This window comes from Thermobia domestica, chromosome 2, assembly GCF_964235325.1.
Source record: "Thermobia domestica chromosome 2, izTheDome1.hap1.1, whole genome shotgun sequence".
NCBI lineage: Eukaryota > Metazoa > Arthropoda > Insecta > Zygentoma > Lepismatidae > Thermobia > Thermobia domestica.
The window spans coordinates 95,922,643-95,943,486 of NC_137455.1; the positions used below are offsets into that span (position 1 = coordinate 95,922,643).

A 20,844-nucleotide genomic window follows, 5' to 3' on the forward strand; every position below is an offset into this window, starting at 1 on the left:
CTGAGAATTCAACACTTGTAGCCATGCGAGGTCGTCCTGATCGGTCTTTTTGCACATCAAACACCATTGTACTCTTGGAGGTGAATCAGTCCCATACTCACGTATCCATATCCACTGTCTCTGAACCGCAATATTCTCATCTTCCAGTACTACTTAATAGCCTGCTTTCGCTCTTCAAAGCTCAAACGATGTTGCTGCCACCTGTTGAGAAAACAAAAACATAACATTACTTTTCCCCAGAAATCTAATCTCGTAGGTTGGAAAATATTTTTTTTTTTATAATAGTTCAAAGTGTGTATGTATTTTTTGGCGCAAACACATTCATAGTTTCCTCATATTGTTGCATACGTGGTAATAACGAATCAATAGCTTAATATAAATTAGAACTTCTATAACTACTAGAACGAATATTTGTGTATAGTTCAATAATTCCTATTTAAAAAATCTTTCAATGTTCAGTTAGTGTCAAATTGTTGCTTTAACTTCGAGTATTTATGCGCTTTAATATAATTTCCTTATGCCATACACATACCCCACACAGAGAGAGAACTTTTAAAGAACCTAACGCAATGTTAGCTCAGTGCATTTTGTGCAATCAAATTCAGCTACCTTTATTGGAATAGTTTCTCTCTATAATTCAAAATTGAGTAATTATCTTCAACGCAACCTTTACACAAAATTTAAACATTTTGCAATAAAAATACCCTCTATTTCTATTTAATGTTTTAATTTAAGTAATTCTAAAACTTCAATCTACTTTAGCTTTTTTCCTAAACTCAATATTATATTTATCACAATTGATTTTGTACTCTTTTCTCACTTTATGCACTGTTTCCTATCGTTCTTGCATTCCTGTATGGAAGATTACTTTAATATTTTAAAAATAAGACAGCACAATTTATGAAATTTTCTTAATTTTTTCACACAGGAGGGCATCGAAGTAAGTAGCTTTGCATATTTGCATGAATGCATATCACGCACAGACGTAGTATCGAAAACATTAGAAGCAGCCTCAGGGTGTGTGCGAGAGTGTTCATTAAAATACAGAAAAAAAACATACTTGTATGGCGTTAGAATGCATTCAGCATAAAAAGCAATATTTATCATTGATGTTCATGCAAAAAAAAAAAATTAACTTGCTGCATCTGAATGCATGTGCTCATAGGTGCATTTTATAAAGTGGAAATATTAAGGCAGCTACAACAACTGTCTTACCAAAGAATGCTCTGCGAAAAATATATATTATTACATGTTGATCAATACATGTGTGATGTTTGTTCTGTCTTAATGTTAGTTCATATATTATTGTTTCTTCGTTGTGAAAATTGATGTAAAAATGTAAATTTTCTATGAAAGTTTCCTGTCCCGATTCGTAAATTATACCATGAAATTTGAGTTATATTGTATTCCCAAAACTCAGAGAAATCAACACTCGAACGTTTCTGAACAGAAATCGAAGTCGAATAGTACTGAATATCGACGTCATTTCCTCCTTAGGTCATTTATAACTAGTTAATATCGCTCTTACCCCAAACGACTCAATATCAAAGGGTAAACCATAACCAGAGGAATGCCTGTATGATGCCAACACATTACGTAATTAAGATCAAATTGTTGTTCCCCTACCGCAGAATTGCTTCTGTACTGTTCACCAGAATTACACGATTTAGTTTACGTAGGGTTGCCATATTTAAAAAATGAAAATCCGGAACGCTACTGAATTATGAGAATCTTTGAGATTCTTAAAATGAAAAGAAGTGTTATATACTAATTTACTTTTTTCCATTAGATAAAGTTATTCAAATATTATGTAATCACATTTTAGTCATTTTAGTATACCGCCTCCCCAGTTAAGCAAACGTAAGCAAATGATTTACCCCTTCCCCTGGTAAGCATTTTTCAATTTCTCAGAATCTGTTATGTTTTGTGGCTTTCAGAGTCTGTTTTAGCTGATTCAAGGTATAAAGTTTTCTTTCGCGCGTTTTGTTTGTTTGTGTTATATCCTTTTTTTCTAGAACGGTTAATTCATTGGTAATATGTTCTGGCGACGTTTATTATCTTCAAAGAATTTCTTTCATTGAATTTTTACTTTATTTCTGTAATTTTTACAAACTAACAACTCAATAACTCGTATGTATACATTGATTAAAATATTTCACAAGCAAGATGCAGATTGAAACAGGGTACTAAAAATAACAATAAGATTGGGGAGTAAAATCTTTTGTTCCTGACTCAGTGAAACGAATGCTTCCTTCATATCAAAGTAGTTAAATCGTGAACCTAATTAAATCATGTTTTATGTATTCAAGTTTTTTTCTTCATCTTTTTTTCATACTCAAACGTTGAAGGGAATAATTATAAACCTGATCCTGTGAAAAAAAAGCAAAGTATAATATTCCCTTTCTTTCTTTTTCGTTGAAGTCCGTGACATTTAAGCATCCCAAGAAATATTTTCGGGATGCCGGGACGCAGATATCGATTCCATGACGATCACGGATTTTCTGTGATGATTGGCAACCCTGAGTTTACACGAATCAATAATGGCAACAATCTAATATAAAGAATGTTTGTTAAGCATTATTATTAAAAATTTATTTACACCTCAGTGCTCTTTGTTTATAATCACTTTTATTAACATTAAATACTGTATATAATGCTCTATAACAAATGTCTTCATACTTCATTACAAAATGTCTTCCCTCGTATTTGTAATGAAGTATAAAGACATTCATTATTTGTCATTCTTTTTTTTAAAAAAATGTTTACATTGGCCGATGCATTATTATTATTCGGAAAATAAGTATTAATTTCGGTAATCATGTATTAATAATAGCTTAAAAACAGTACAGAAGTTTTCTTATCTGATACATCAAAACAAATTTCCTTTTCATAAAGCCTGACTTCTTATCTTTGCTTATCGTCTATCAAACGCGTTACAATAATTTCATTATCTAAAATGGAAAACAAATGACTGTTAACAATAGAATTTAAATTTATATCCTCAGATATTTCTTCAATATAGATTCTTGTTTGTGTAAGATTGATTTTTTTACTTATACAAAATGAAATTGAATATATCCGTAACCTAGATTACTGTGCAAATAATTTGTAATACAAAAACCTTTTGTTTCGAGTACGTAATAATTAATCCTAAGCAAACACATTTAAAGATAGGTAGTAGATCATGGAAGTCAATAGCTCAATAGCTATTTAATTATTGTCTTTTAGGACAATGTGATTAGTTCCTACCAACCTGGGTGCACAAATGCTTCCTCTCGGAGTTACAGGCTGCCGAAAACATGAAAAAATGAACTTTAAAGGCTCATAGCTCCAAAACTATGGGACTTACCGTAGTCGCGTCAAGACTTCAATTAAGAACTAGTATGTGCCCTATCCAAATATCTAAGTTTCACAATCCTGCAGTACTTCCGCAACAATTTTTATAGAAATAATTGGTGAGTACTTCAAATTATATACCCGTAGCCAAACTCCGTCTATAAAAATTGTTGCGTGACTACTTTAGGATTCTGAAACATTAACTTTTGGATAGCGCACATACTAGTTCCTAAGTGAAGTGTTGCTCCGACTACGGTAGGTCCCATAGTTCTGGAGCTATAGGTCTTTAAAGTTTATTTTTTTAATATTTCGGCAGCCTATAACTCCGAAAGAAAGCATTTGTGCACCCAGGTTGGTCTATACTTTTGTTGTATGTTGGTATCTGGAACCATCTCCCAAATATATATGAATCAGTTTTGCATAAAATTAATATAATTTTGCATGCTTGAAAAGAAAGCACTTGATCCTGTAAATTACAAGTTATGTTACAATTTTGTATGTATTTTTGAAGAATTATGCAAATAATATAGAAAAGCTGTAAATAGTTCATAAAGTATATTTCTAGTTCCTCCTCGCAGTGTTTGTACATTTTAGTCCAAGGTTATGTTCCTTAAGAAACATTATGCGAATAATACTTCTCACATAATACAAAGATGCGACCAGTAAAAACCATTAAGTATTCAAAAACCTATAACAACGGTCAACGTTGTTGGATAGATTCTCACATACTATTTTTTAATTAATTTATTTTATATATTTTAATACTACTCAGTATTTTAAAATACTTCGATTATATCCAAACAATATTTTGTATATGATAAATTAATTTGATTTTTAAAGAAACATCTTATACGTAAATATGTATGTGGGTTATAAATGAATTTACATTAACAATAATCAAATACATTCAATGTCTAATATACTTAGTGTAAAATTTTAATGTAAAAGTAATGATTTGACTTGTTTAAATGAACGTTAAGTTTTACACGGATCAGGGTAAAAAGTTATTTACCCACCAATGCACATTTTTCAAAACAACAATTTCTTTTGTATCTAGTTTGTGCAAACCATATATGAATTAAACACAAGTATTTATTAAATATCCAACCCGATTTATTACTTACGTTTGAAACCATATCCTTTTCGATGGTAACATGCAGTTGAATCATATCTAAACAATTTTTTGTTTATTTAGGGACTAAACTTGGAGGGAGAAGAAAACAATCATGGAAATAAATCTATACAAGGGACTTAAAAACTTACAATATACAGAAATTGTAGAATTCGATGGATAGTGAATGGAAAGTCATGCCTGCAAGTGCTTACAGAGGCATATGAACAAAAGCGTTTCTTTAATAACATGAAATAACATGTACTAATTATATAACTATACAGATATTCTTAACAGCAATGGATTTGCAAGCAAAAAAACTATCAATGTATTTTATTATCGTTTCAACTTTTATGAACTTTTATCTACAAAGTCTTCATACGTAAATCCATAAGCAAAAGACGAAGAGAGTAAGACACATGTCTGAGGTATATTTTTTGTATTGGATGCTAGATAATTAAAGATAACTTCGTAGTGATACATTATAGCTCAACATTAACGGACGTAAGATAAAAGTTAACATTTTCAAATAATTTAGCATTCCCGTCTAACCCAAATCACTCTTTTAAACGTTTACAGCAACATAAAAGACAAATTTACATAACCTACTAAAACATAAAAGTTATATACTAGTAATACCAAAAGGGAAACAACAGAAAAATAAATTATTATTTTAATTTATGGGATCATAACTAATGTCTCCTGTATAATGTGTACCCTTTAGTCAAATTCTAATAGCTGGAACAAAATAAATGAGGTATATGAGGAAGAATTTAAATCAGTGTTTCCATTTAGTATCATTCAATAAAAGTTTAATTTATTTCAGCTGCATAGTACCATCGATTTGTAGTTGTCAAAAACCATAAAGTTTTCCCCGCAGATTAGAATTGAATCTGTAGAGGTTGTAAAAACAACAAAATGTTATTAATGATCGCATGTTTAACACTTTTTTTGCATATATATATTAGAAATGGCAGAGCATGTTCTTTTTTCAAGAATGATTTTTCTACTTTTTTCGTGATTTATAACTATAAATTTTCATAAAACTAAATAATATTTTACTTTCGTTACGCAAAGAAAGAAAATATTCTATTTAAGGCATGTTTTCATTTCGGAAATTTGCTTGTAGTTGTAGCCTTTAGTAGATAACCTTTGGAACAAGCAGAATAAATTCTTAATTTCAGAAATTATTACTACTAATATTGGAATGCCGAACTATTGTTGATTTCTTTAAACTGAAAAAATGAAGACACAAAACTTTTACAATTTGGGATGATATACTTTCCTTACTTATATATACTACAGGAAACAAGATTACTTATTGTAATTAGGCAATGCCAACCTCTGTAAATAATAACAATACTAGTAATATATATGACAAATCACTGTATATAACTTCATGAACTTATTATGATTTTATTTCCGCAAACAATCGTTATTTCAATTTTTATATTTATCTTCTTAACAAACTATATGGGATGTTATGTAAATATTGTGAAGCTGTACGAAGGACATTAAGTTACAATTTTGTGTGTTCTTTATAATGGATGTATATACTTTTATTTATCTCAAAATACCCAAGAATAATTTAAGACTGTTCGAAGAAATTTTACAACATATTTTCACATTTTTAAAAAATAACTTAAAATAGAAACCATGTTGTAAAATTAATATTACTTGTACTCTGAAACCATGTTGTAATATTACTTGTACAACTTGAAAATTTTATAACAAACATTTTAGTACTTAATCTAATATAAGCAGTGCTTTCAAGAACATTCTCCTTATTGAAATAAATTGGATGCATGGCAACAAGTTCGTTAAGCACTTCATAAAATCTATATCGTCCATTTCATTTCTAATTCTCTTTTCTCTGTTTACCTGTATTTGTATTTTTTTGTATTTTTATTTTAACGTTTTTAACACAAATACAGAACAATTGGTCATTTATAATATGTTGACATGTAAACAACACTGTTTAATTATTTGCATGATTATATACCACAAGAGATCCTTATTAATTTCAACGTAAAGAATATGTAATGCACAGCTGTACATTTTATAAATTATTCCACTGAAAGGCATCAAAGATTCATCAGGCCCATCTGAGTATAATATGAAAAACACATCTGTACTTAACGCCACTTATAGGTCATTTGTAAGAACTTCTTTGTGTACAAAACTTCTCCAGTCAGTCACCAGACCATTGGAACATTTAAACCTGTGAACAATAAAGTTCTACAAAAAACAGATTGCAGAATTCATACATTCTGTTGTTAGTGAAAAGATCAAACTGAAGTTTAAAAGTACTAAAAACCTATCGATTTTTTGTAAAATTTTAATATTTTTTCATTTTTGAGAGATATACAGTACTTTGAAAAATGTGAAAATACGCTGTAAAATTCGACGTCCCTTAAATAATATAGATGTTCATGTAATAACTTGTATAATCTGCTCTTTTTTTAATTAAGTTAACACTTATGTAATTTGAGAATTTCTTACCTTCTTCAGGGAGCAACAAAATTGACGAAAGATGACATCGAAAGAGTGTTTTCCTTGTATGACAGGGTAGGTACCTATATATTTAAATAACAATTAATGTAGATAGTTTCTGAAAACAAATCGCAAACAACTTAAACTTTTAGCGCTAAACATTATTCCGTAACTCGTTTATTGCATTAGATGCGTTTTTATTATGTTTGTATTACCAAATTGTCATATATCTAACTGTGTGATATATTCACCGATACAGAAAATAAAAGAACAGAGGTCTATAGTTGAAGGTCTTAATCAGTTGTTCATATACGCGTATTATGTAAGTTTATTAAGAGACGTATGTAAATCGGTAAAAAAAATGCGCATATTTTCTTAAGTATAAAATAATTTCAAGCAAACGAATGAAAGATTGTGTATGATTAGAAGTAAGAACTAAGTAAATCGAGTTGAAGGAAGAATTGTAATCAGCAGCTATTCTTTTATGTAGTCACAAAGTCGTTTGCCTTCCTAATTAGTAATACGAAGAAAAATACTTTTAAAAATAATTTGGGCATACTCCGTATATATGATACGTACGAACTATGTTAATTGAGATGATGGAGACTTGTAATCGGTAGGAATAGAGTAGAATACTGGTTGCAACTGGTCAGATTTAAATAAAATCTATTCTCGTACTTTGCCGCAATTGTAACATAGAAGAATAAAATTAACGGGTAAATTAAAGTGCGAAGTGTATAGAATTCATGCGAAGTGAATTCATGCGAAGTATACAGATTTCGAGTTGAAATCCATTGGGCATGAGCTTTTTAGGTAGGATTCTGAGAATTAAAGTGTACCAATCACGATTGGACTGAGTTAACACCTAATGATGGTGATGAACCTCTGACCTCCTCAATCCTTTCAGTCATAATTTTTTTTAGTTTGTCATAAATTATATAACAGTATGTACTAACTTATTTTAGTACGATAAAACATACCCAATATACCATACATAAAAAAGTTTGGATTTGATACAGTACTCCAGGATGTGAAATTTGTACCATGCCAAATATGTGACGTCATGACTATCAACACCCTGACAGATTCACAAGAAATTTGAACATGAAAGATACTCTCTTGTTGTGATTAAGTGAATTGTTCTTGTCTTTTTTGTTGTCATATTCTCTCTCGTTTGTAGCCATTTTTTATTTTAAGTAAATTGTTCTTGTCTTTTTTGTTGTCATATTCTCTCTCGTTTGTAGCCATTTTTTGTTTTCCAGAGAATATGAAGACTTCCCAACATAATGACGGAAGTGGATATGATCCAAGGGGTAACATTCATAAGTCCTAAACGGCACAAGACCTAAACGGCATAAGTCCTAGAAATATAGGCACTGAACTAAATTTTAGGTCTTGTGCCGTTTAGGACTAGCCGTTTAGGTCTTATGCCGTTTAGGACTTGTACCTTTTTCATTCACCTGCTTTAGTTCTGAAATTCGCCACCATCACACGAAATTGCGACGATGCAGTAACTAGTTGGCAATAATGTTACGAACATAGCTAATTCCAACGGTAACAGATATATTTGTACTACTAAAATTATTATGATCATTATCTGTTCTGCAGTTACACATGAATTACATTATATAACCTATTTCATTCTAACAAGGGAAGCACATGAAGTGGTACGCGGAGATCTGCATGTGTTATATATCGTTGGAAAGGTCACACCGAATATACTTCACATGTGAAATATTTCTCACTTGAATGGGGCCTGTAGGGAGCGTGGTGACCATTTAAAGATCAGAACAAGGCTCGCTCCGAAACACCAGAAAGCGTGGAAATAAGAAGCTATGACGTAATTGTTTTGGGACGTGGTATATATAGGTTTGAAAGGTAGCTGAATACGAATCTGACACCAAATGTTTACAAATCAAAATGGCGGATCCAACATGGCGGACACAAATTACAAAGAAATATACTATGAATCTGAAATCAGGTATATGGAGATATTCGACATCGCTGTGTGTGAATCAGATGCTAAAAGTGTAAAATTCAAAATGGCGGACAAAATGTAAAATACTGCTATGGAACTGAAAGCAGGTAGATAGAGGTTTTCGTGGTCGCTGAATACGAATTCAATGATAAAAGTGCAAAATGCCCTTTAATTTCCATTAATCGAAAACCATTCCATCTTTACTTACAACTTCTTGGTCAAAAACCATAGGATTTGTGCTTGTTTACGTCATCTGAAACCAAAAATGGCTTGCTGAATCTATCAAGCCTAACAATTTTAGCTGCAGGCATTGGTCTTTGTGCTATATAAATAATCTTTACTTGCAATTGATTCGAATTTTTGTACTCATAAAAATAGTTAGTTAGTTGTTTGTGTATGTTTGCGTCTAGCTTGATTTAAGACAATTGTATATTATAAACAATTAGGATTTAGAAAAGGCAAAACAAGGTGAATATATCAGTTTCAAGATAATTATGTGACTCCACATAATATGCTAATGAAGTTAAAACTATGTGAGCTCACTGAATTCTGATAGAGGAGAGTTCTAAACTACCAACCGAAAATTTTAGTCTACTAAGAGTTACCTATATACGACTCAGTTTATAGAAAGAACAACAATGGCCTCTAAAAATTTCATTTGTGAGATTTTCCAATCCAACTGTAAATTCACGATTGATTGAATGACAAAGCGTATGGATTATGCATTGAACAGAATTAGGTATGTATCAAAGTAGAAAATGAAATTATTCTTTTATATTTTCCTCAAACTTCAGAGAGAAACGTCTTGAACAACGTATCAATGAAACAATATATTTGTTGTTTTTTTTCTTTTTATTTTTTGGACATTTCGGGAAAGATCATAAGAATATTTCGGTGGTATTGCCTTTCAATTCGACAGAAAATTTGTTCGCTGTGTGTTTTCTTTCTCGTAATATAAACAGAATATAAACATAAATAACTGTGAAATCATAACTGAATGTACAATAGAAATCTTTGAAAGGAATGTTAAACTGAAATTAACCAATCAATAGCAATTGAAAAAATTGCACTTAATTCAGTGTGCGGTCCTTGTTTTCGGTTCATTGCTTCAGCTTCTTTTGCGATATCGTCGGGCTTAGAGACATCATTTATCTAACGTATTCATCGAGTTGACAGTTTATTTAAGAAGAATAAAATTTAAAGTAAATATTCCTAAAGAAAGTAACTTTCGAAGTATAAAATTATCCTTTACTGTTCTGTTACATGTCATATTTTATTATTTTGAAGCACGACTTTGAAAATTTGATAGGTCATATTCAAAAGGGTTTATAGGTAGAATGATTTAATATTTTAATACTGTATAATATATTTGGAACATGCGTGCATAGTTCAAATCTTAGTACTTGAATTTGGATTAGAATTTAGTATCCTTTTAGCAGCGAAGCCATATGATACGTGGACCTATAGCCTAACGTGGGATCCCAACCACAAGAGCTTCCGCCAGGAATCAAACCTGGGTCTCCCATGCCAAATGCGCGTACGCTAACCAAATGGGCACGAGGGAACTCGAAAATCTTAGTATTGAAAAAGTATTGTGAAAGGCTATCTACCTGATTTTACATTCCGATCGTCTCCTAAAAAGTATTGTTAGTAAACCTAACTTCATTTCCAGTATTAATAAATTAAGAAATAGCATCGGAATAGGCCACGCTCATTATTTATCAGTAACGGTGGATTAATGAAGAAAGCGGTGTCTCCAAAACCTACATTTTCTATTCTTCTAAGTGCAGCTAGTTTTGAGATCCAGACAGCTATATCGTCCCCTCTCAATTAATATAGTATTAGTTTAATAGAATTCCTTTCAAATGATACAGTAGTTGATATTTGTTGTAAGGATTTAAATTGGTGTGTTTCTCCATCATTCTAGTAAGTTATACATGTAATAAATATAGCGTTCACGTGTTAAGTGCTTGAAGTGAGGGAAAGGTGTTCGTCTACTATTTAATTTACAGTTGGCATATGATTTTGTTTCTTTTCAATTGTGCGAAATTATACCTTGGTCTAAACAGACAGGAAATCAACAGGTAAGAATTGTTTACATACTTTTCTTAGCCCACTTCGAACACTGTGTATTATACTATTTAGTATCACTTAACAGTTAGTTATTATAGCATCTCTTATATTAACTGAATGTCTGGATGTTTGTCAACTGTAAAATCCACACCATTGCCTTGGTATAGGTAATTGTAGGAAAGATACTTAGGTTATTTAGAATTTTAAAATACTAAGCAGTAGGTATTTAAAATTTATATCAAAAACAATCCCTCACGAGCCCATCAAGTTAGATAGTTAACTTATAATATAAAAGTGAACTCTTTATTTAAAATAAATTGATACGTGTTCAAGCGTTTTCAAGAATTCCGCTTCTAAAAGGAAAAGTGAGGATTTTTATAATTTTTCATCTACATTCAAATTGATGTTTATTGTTTCATCATTATGGGAAAACAGATTAAATGAATTTTGGAATACTTTGATCGATCCGGGTATCTATCATGTCACTCTCATTAAAATGTGTATTACAAGGAAGAAGAGAGTTCCAAATTAATGTTAGAAACAGAGTATCTCATGAATGCTTCAAGTCAAGTAAATGAAACTCAGTATTTAAACTTCAAATTAAAAATAAGTTGACGTCTTCAAGTTCCTTTTAAAATTCCACTTCTAGAAGGAGAAGGTGAAATTTCTTAATATTTTAATTTCTTACTTTCTATTCGTAAAATGGCAAAAAATAATGGAACGTTTAAACTGTTTAAAATCAATTTTTGAAACTAGTTACAACTTGGGTGGATCTGGCATTTTATAACTAGAGTTTGATTGAAATATATATTCTAAGAGAAGGATGGTGTTTAAAGTCAGACCTTGCATCAGATGGGGCCCAGAAATGAAGTTCATCACTGGAAATTTAGAACATGAAAGTATAACTAATAACGCTGATGGTTTCCGGGAATTCCTCTAGTGTCTGTACTATGCCACTGGGGATTGTCGTTCGAATAAAAAAATAAAACTCAGTACAGAAATTCTGAGAAAATCGCTTCATCGAATTAAACGTATGCTTGTTTACAAAGCAATAGGCATATTGCACCCCATAACCTGTTAACAAATACATATATAAGAAAAAAGCATTAGAGTACAGTAGAAAAATGTAGACAATAGATCGTGCACAGTATAGCTACAAATACATATCAATTTAATGGAAACACCTAAAGAATAGAAAATGTGAAAATTACAAGATTAATACCATTCGTCCCCAGAACAGCTGTGATGTAACGTCTTTCAGGTTGTGAATAATAGTAAGTGGAATGTTACATCATTCCATATACAGTGCATCACTCAGCTCCGTGAAAGAAGATGGAGGAGGAAATCTAAGCAGGATTCGCGTATCCAAAACGTACGATAGATATTCAATTATGTTATATCTGACAGTGAGGATTGGGTGGGGCGGGGGATTTACTAAGCTTATTCCAATGTTTCTCAAACCATTCCACAACAGCTTCGGCTGTGTGAATGGGAGAATTATTTTCCAGGAATATGGCGTCAATGCCCGGGAACTTCTAAACCATAGGATGCATATGATACCCTAAAATAACGACTAATCGTGAGCAGTGACGTGAACAATCAGTACAGGACGCACTAAACCAAGATACTGTGGCTCACGGGATCACAGTGCCATCATCATGTTTCACGATTGGGCAGAAATACTGAGGATCATAAGTTTCTTTGGGCTCCGCTAAAGAGTCTATATAAGCACAAATAACATGAACAATGACTCATCCGACCATATCAGCGATTCATGTTGTATGTTTCCGGTACCATTGGTGTCGACCTAAAGCATGATGGTCCTTTATCAGCGAATTTGCCTATCCAACCCGATCCCGTATAACCATGTAATGTGATTGGCGACGGACTGTAATTGTCGATACAGGCTGTGAAAGGTGTTGTTTGAGCCCCTCCGTCACTTGCATCACAGTTGCCTGAAGGCTCTGAGTGACAATCCACTGGCAGCGGCACCCATCACTGAGGGTTTTCTTCCGACCACTATTTCTCTTTGTCGATGTGGTTTCGCCGTGATTCTTGTAGACCGTCATCAGCTTGGACACTGTCCCTCGCGATACACTTAACATGCTTGTCTTTGCGTCACACTTTCACAACATTACCGAGCGTCAATAATTTACCCTCTTTTGAAATTAGAAAGAACGCTCATTTTACACTACTCAGGTTACTTCACACTGATTTTCCTCTGTTCCTCACGTAGTACGGAGTTTGCCGTACCACATCACCACAATAGCCTGACGCTGGGCTTGTCACCTGATCATTACCAACCCAGACATCTGACATGTTTCCAAGTCCAGGTGTTCCCATTAAATTAACAAGTGTGTGTATGTATATGTATGATAAGTATAAGTATTTATTAAATTGATATGTAAACAGTAAGTAGATTTCATAACACTTGCAAACAGAATCAGATTTGATCACGAAAATAGATTAAAATACGATATGTATATATAGCATGCAAGAAACACATGAGATATCATGCAACATGCACCATTAGAAAGGAAATACATTATTACTACTAAACATGCAATACAATAAGACAGCTCAGCTCATTAGTCATTACATGCGTCCTGTTATGTATAGTGATTATAGGTTTCACTTAATTCAATTTCGTTCTCCATCTCATATTATTTAATTTCTACTTAATTTTATTTCAATAATCATTTTTACATTATATCAAGTTAATCACATATTAATCATTAAGGTAAACATTATCGTTTATTTCATTATATATTAATATTGCAGTTCATATTCGTCCTGAACCCATGGCATTTACATAGATATAAGGTGTAGAACATTGGTAATTTGCAAGTTCTTGCAAGTCCATACGTATATTCATTGTGCAGTTGTTTATGACATCTAGATACATGTAAGCACATTATAAAATAAAATTAATAGCATACATAAGTATTATGTAATCCACAATTAATATTACTCTATTTTACTTTACTGATGTTGGTCAAAATAATCTTCACCATGCATGTGAGATTTTAGTTGAAATATTTTACACAATATTTTACGTTGAAATATTCCTTAAAAGTTGTAGGAATTTAGAAAACAATGCATATAATCAAAAATTTCTTGTTATGCAATTTCATAATTTTGTTAGTTGCTCCGAGCCTAAGTGTAGAAATTCAAATCATCTTAATTTTCGGAACTTATTTAATTTCGACAAGGAACAATCCTTTGTGAAAACATTAGTTTTACGACATAATGATTTATAAGAAAATTCCAAACGATAATTAAACTTCCAAATGTAATAGAAATTATATTAGATAAATAAACTAGTTAATGTTCACTTCGTTTCAATAAATGTCGTTTACTTATGAACTTCGCCCCCGATTGTCAATTCTGCAATCCTATCTTATAATGTGATATTTGTTCTTCGTAAATATATATATATATATATATATATATATATATATATATATATATATATATATATATATATATATATATATATATATATATATATACTCAAAAGTCTTCTACTTATACCTAGATAAGTTATTCAGGTAAACAATCATTTGTTTACTAAAATTCTTGCAAATCTACATGGAATATTTATATTATACACTGTTAACAACAGCCAAAATTATTCTTAAAGTACAAGGTTTCGGCATTCCGGAGTAATATTCCCAGACATTAAAGATTACAGAAAATGAGATAAGTTGAGGAAATATACTAGAGGAATCTCATTATAATGCATAACAATTAAACGGTAACGAATAAAACAAAGCAACTAATTAACAAATATAACTCTGTATAATATTGATAGAATTAATAATAACAATATGCAAATGGACTGTGATACGGTGTTAGACCCTTGGAATGAGTTTTTGAATGTAGTAGCACATGGATCGAGCTGTTTGTTTCATTCATCGGTTTATTTCAATTCAAATACGTATTCTACAAAAGTCAAAAATCATCCGCAATGTAGCTATAACTCTTCATTGTTCATACTGACCTATGTTCTCGTTTATTTTATTGTTATGCTGTTGTGATCATGCTATGAAAGTTCGACCCTAATTCCTCCATTTGTCTTCCTTTTGTTGCAGACAGATCATGGGGGCCGCGGTGGCTCAGTGGTAGAGCGTTCACCTCTGGTGCTTGGGGTCCCGGGTTCTATCCCAGCCTCTGCCGAGCAAACTTTGTGGTGGACAAACACCGTGTGCGTGGGTTTCCTGGGGGCCCTCCCGTTTCCTCCAACTTTCTTCATTTCATTCATTTCTCATAATCACCGTTTCCTTTAGCATAACCGTGGGACGGTAAACTTAAAGATTTCATTTCATTTTCAATAAACTAGGGCAAATTTGATAAGAAAAGGGACAATTTTGCCAGTCGAGGGAAATTTTCTTAAGAAAACCTACGAACACTGGTTGCGAGAAATCCTCTCATTGCGCAAGATCTTGACAGACATGTGAACTGACTATTCCAAACAAATTATCTAAATGAAACATTGAATTTACATGAGCAGGATGATTTAAAAAGACAGTTGTATTTGCGAATAAATATTAAGCCAGTCTGTTTAAAATTTTGTTCATTTATTGCAATTTTGATATTGGGTAAATCAAAAACCGCCTTTATTCAATCATTCAATTAAGGACAATAGAACAGTAAAAGAAAAAAATGAAAAACATTCATAGCTTGATTCGTACATTTCCTCTTGTTCTCCCTAAGGCTGTTTCAGACACAGCTGGTCTGAAACATCGACATCATCACAATTGGCCGTTAGAAAATGTGGTATGTTACGTTAAAACGTAATTCGTGCTTCTCTTGTTTAACATGTTTTGCTCCAGCACTCATTACTTTCCCTTTTTATCGTCACCTGCATACAGAATGTCATGCCTCGGACAAGGAGATTCTATCTCCCTTCCCCTCTTTTTTTTTAAAAAAAAAAAAGTTTATTGTATTCAGAGTTTTAAGGAGGGAAAGCATGTTTTATGGGTTTAAAAAAGTATTTCGTTCAGTGAAACTTAAAAATGTAATCCTAATATCGGAGATTACAAGCATTTATTGTATTTTGTTATTACTTCTTTCTTTGCATCGTCCTTCTTGTATGAATAATATACATTGAAAAACAAACTGTAGATATTTGACTAGTAGATCTATTTCAAAATTAGATAGTAGGCCTATTTTGAAAAAAAAATTACATCAAAACAAAATAAATTAGTGTAATATGATGTATCAATATATATATATATATATATATATATATATATATATATATATATATATATATATATATATATATATATATAGTGAAAAATATAGAAAAGAATAATACATATTTTCAACAAACAATATAACAAATGATATACGTATCATTTACACATTAGTAGGTGAAAATCTGTTCGTCGTCGTACGGAAATAATATTTTTATAAGAAGTACTTAAAATGAATATTTTAGCACTCCTTCTTCCCTTAGGATACATACTTGAATCAAGATAAAACGAGAAATATCAGTTTTACCCATGTATTCCTGTGTTCAAAAATTCATTCCAAGCGTTTCACACTTTGCATTGCAGCGCATGTTCATATCGTTATTGTTAATCGTATCAATATTATACGTGATGTATATTTAAATCTAAAGGCGCCGATTTCTCTGTAAATTTGAAGGGGGGGGGGCATTCAGATGCAGAAGGCATATATGAGGATTTTAAGACAAATTGCATTCAAATTATGCCAAATATTGTATATTCTTAAATAGAATAAGATGGCCCACATCAGCTTTGGGGGGCCGGGCCCCCTCGGCCCCCCACGATCGGCGCCCTTGTTTAAATCGGTTCATAAGCAATTGTCTTGGTAGTCTACTGCAAACAGGATTTTTGGATTCCTATTCCGTCTGCCTACCCACGGTTTTCCAAACTCAAGTTGTGCAAATTAATGCAAGACTGGAATTCTCTGAAGTAAATAATAATAATAATAATAATAATAATAATAATAATAATAATAATAATAATAATAATAATAATAATAATAATAATAATAATAATAATAATAATAATATCGTATACCAAATTCTGTGTCTTGACGTCTAACGTCACAGGACAACTGTCGTCGAAGTCATCAAATTCGCAGCAAAATTCGTACAATAATACATTATATTCATTTTAGAAGATCAAAAGTTTCCAAAGGCCCCTATACAAAATTTAATGTCTATATGTTACATGGTTCTAACAATAACCTTTTCCTGACTGTTTTCACCATGCTAAACTTTCCACCCATCCTTCGGAGTGAAAATATCAAAATTAATGCAAGCGAATGATATTTGTCTTTGATTCTAAAAGTTACTATATTCTAAATCTCGTACCTGTACATGCAACTGCTCAAAAGAAACATGTCATAGTAATAAGTTATATTCAACTTTTCTTACTTCTTCAGGGTAAAATTTCATAAACCTGTTCACGTTAATGTAATATTTATTTCATATGTATTAAAAATCCTCCTTTAATAGAATTTCTTGTTCAGTTTACACACCATTAAGTTTATTTTATCACATCGAATTTGTCTATTGAATTCGTTCCCCATCACCATACGTTAAGGTAGAATGTCTTAACATTTTTTGAAATGGAAGCAATATTTCATATTACGTGTTTTAACAGATCTCATGTATCAAAGTTCCTGCCTTTATGTTCAACAGTTAGAAAGAATGCATCTAGAGGTTGTATGCCAAATAACTTGAACATATTATACTTATTTTCTTTATCTTCAAAAGTTCAGAAAAAAAGCCTTCACCACACTCCATCTCCGTCGACCAATTTAGCTTTGATAGTTTTCTCCCATTCTTTAGGGACAAAGTACCTGAAATTCGCACAACCGAATGTAGTCTTCATTCAGTCCTCTTTATCAAGTTTAGAGCCAATGCCTCCAGTAATTCCAAGAAAAGTACAACCTTCACTAGCATCTCTCATATTGTATTGGTGCAAGCGATACAATCGTATGTTTATAACAAAAAGTTCTCACATAACCAAATTTCATATTTTTGCATTAAACGGTTGAAAAGAAACATGCAATAATCTTAAAAAGTGTGTACATAATAGATTTTTTAACTCTTATTTCTATCATGTATGCTATTGGTCCGAGTAGTGAAAACGTAAGTAGATAGGCATTAAACCATCCAGAATTAAGATATTTTCAAACGATGAAATTATCGTCCAAATCGGTTAATGAGTTGCGAGATTTTCTCTCACAAGAACACAAATTTACACATATTCTGTCGATAGAATATAGTTAAAGATTATTATCACGGATATATAATCCGTTCTGTCTACCAAGTCCATTAGGTCAAACGAGTCAAACGATCCAAACGAGTCGAGCAGTCAAAACGGGTTCAAACGGTCCAAACAGGTCAAACGGTTCAAACGAGTCTAACGGGCCAATCCGTTTCATACGGGTAAAAATGCAATATCGATCCAACGGGCGGGCGGTCCAGAATCGATTCAATTTTCCGAGCAGTAGTCGTAACTGAAAGCCTTTAAAGTTTCAAATTATGAGATATTAAAATATTCATCTAATCTGCTCATTTATTTCTTATTTCTAGGATAACAATGGAACGATAGAGAACGAAGAATTAAGGGGCTTCCTTAAAGACTTACTGGAATTAGTAAAAAAGGTAAGTATTAGCAAATTATATGGACAAGTTACCTTCTTAAGTATTTTGATAATTTAAAATAATGTTTACATTTTTTAGTTTAACGACCCACGATTACGTACCGCAGCTAAGGGAGACTCTGATGATGAGATGGATGATAATGGTGGAATGACGAAAGTGGGAGGAAACGAGAGAACCCCGAAAGAATATGTGCAGAAAGTGTTTGTCCACCACAAAACTCACTTGGTGGGAGTTGGGATCGAACCTAGGATCCCACGTGCCAGAGGTGAATACTCTACCAGTGAGCCACCGAGACCTCTAATATCTAAATGTAGAGCAAGAGCACAACTAAAATGTTTTAATCCTTTTAGATCGATTCATTTGGAAAATTATGTCTCCTTTCAACAACGAGGCTGGAGACAAGGGTCTCCAATTACAACAGATTCTTACGGGAATCGAACTGAGTATTTAGCATCAAGAGCGAGGATTCTCTGGTACATACGTCCTGGTTCAAACCTCACTAGGGATGATTCCATACCGAGACCAAGTACATGGGGAAAACCTACATATCGACTGAAAGCACTTCCCAAGAGAAATATGAAACCGTTTTCAAATCACGGGCAAACCAGCAACCTGGCCCTTTTGTTCGTATTTGTGGTTTTAGGTATGGCATATTCGACAAAATAAAAATTAATGTCACGCGTAAGCGCCTTAGCCCATCACGTTCCTTTCTACCTCATTGCTAGAATGTGACTCGGGCAAGGGTGGGATAATATCACTTTGCAATCAACGTATCCATTTGGTCAGTGTTGCCAACAAATTGTAAATTCTATGTGACAGATGGTTTCTGTACTATTAGATGTATAAACATGAAATGTGACATAAATATCATTCGTTACTAGAGAAAATATACTGTGAATATATTCTCTCCCAAGGACCCCAGTTTGCTAGCGTTGCCAACCAAGTGTAAAAACGAGAAGTATTTAATATTAAAACACATTTCGCATGATGAGACGTTTATATGTACATCAAGCTTGACAGACACATTACATGACACTATAGCAAAAAGATGAGTGTTAACATCTCCCAAATGTTCTAGATTATCATTGTTGCCAACTAAGTGGAAATATCACAATGTTGAAAATGGCGTGTGTGACATTGAAAAAATTTATAATAAATGTGACAGAAGCAGCATTGGACAATGGAAAGCATAAGCTGGGTGTCTACGTCTCCCATGTGCCCCAGTGTGGTAGTGTTGCTATCAATGCGAACCCTCAAGATTTTCGCATGAAGTCCACAGTATTGACGGACGTAATTAGACTATGACCCATGTTAGATTTGTAGTATATTAGTGTGAGCTCACAAGCACCCAGGTCTTCCGTGTTTCTAATTATTCTAAAATATATTTTCTCGAAAGATTGTCTGAACATTGCATATATAGAGACACAACTTGGTATAAACATCATTCGCCACAACAGCAAATATACTGTGGTTATTATTATTCCCCAAGCACACCATTCTGTCAGTATTGCTAAAGTTTCCAAAATATAAGTTCTTCAAATAGCAGTATATTTGTTTGGCGTTACATTTATATTGTTTAATGGTTGAACATGCGGCTAAATATATATCAGCAGCAAATTAGGAATTTTAATACAAAATATCCCCATATTGAGTTTGGACCCCCCGAAATAAATTCCTGCGTACGCTACTAATCATGGGACATGACTGTTAACCACAGAACAACGAACGACACAGGTTAAGAAATGAAAAATGAAAAGAAACCTTTGAGATTTACGATTCATGGTTATGCCAGCTAGGCTAAAGGAGACGGTGATTATGAGAAATGAATGAAATGGTGGAATGAAGAAAGTTGGAGGAAACGAGAGAACTCCGAGGAAACCCACGCACACGGTGTTTGTCCGCCACAAAGTTCACTTGGCGGGTCTAGGTTCGAAACCGAGATCCGAAGCACCAAAGGTGAACGCTGTATCATTGACCCACCGCGGCTTCCGGCACAGGTTAAGAGTTCATATAGAAAGAAACTTTTGGATGAGTCATGCATGCATCTGGTCATATGAGCTCTATTGTGACATATAAAAAGCAATTGTGGAGAAGCCACGATTTGGCTTTAGAATGTGTTCATCATTCCAAATTACGTGATGTGCCACACTCTAGAGTTGGGCTATACGAATCCAGGGTCATTTCGAGTCAGGTATTACGTTA

General features: G+C 32.6%; 1 protein-coding gene across 4 annotated transcripts in view; it reads left to right on the forward strand.

Moving 5' to 3' along the window:
* The window catches only part of Cbp53E (Calbindin 53E), a 716,107-nt gene that overhangs the window by 675,840 nt on the left and 19,423 nt on the right, over nucleotides 1–20,844 (forward strand). For 2 of the 4 annotated variants that reach the window (XM_081744043.1, XM_081744056.1), the window contains 3 exons: nucleotides 929–940; nucleotides 6,959–7,015; nucleotides 18,571–18,642. In XM_081744043.1, coding sequence (XP_081600169.1) covers nucleotides 929–940; nucleotides 6,959–7,015; nucleotides 18,571–18,642 — 141 coding nt within the window. The remainder of the gene's footprint in view (nucleotides 1–928; nucleotides 941–6,958; nucleotides 7,016–18,570; nucleotides 18,643–20,844) is intronic. The other 2 variants (XM_081744047.1, XM_081744052.1) reach the window with 1 other exon arrangement.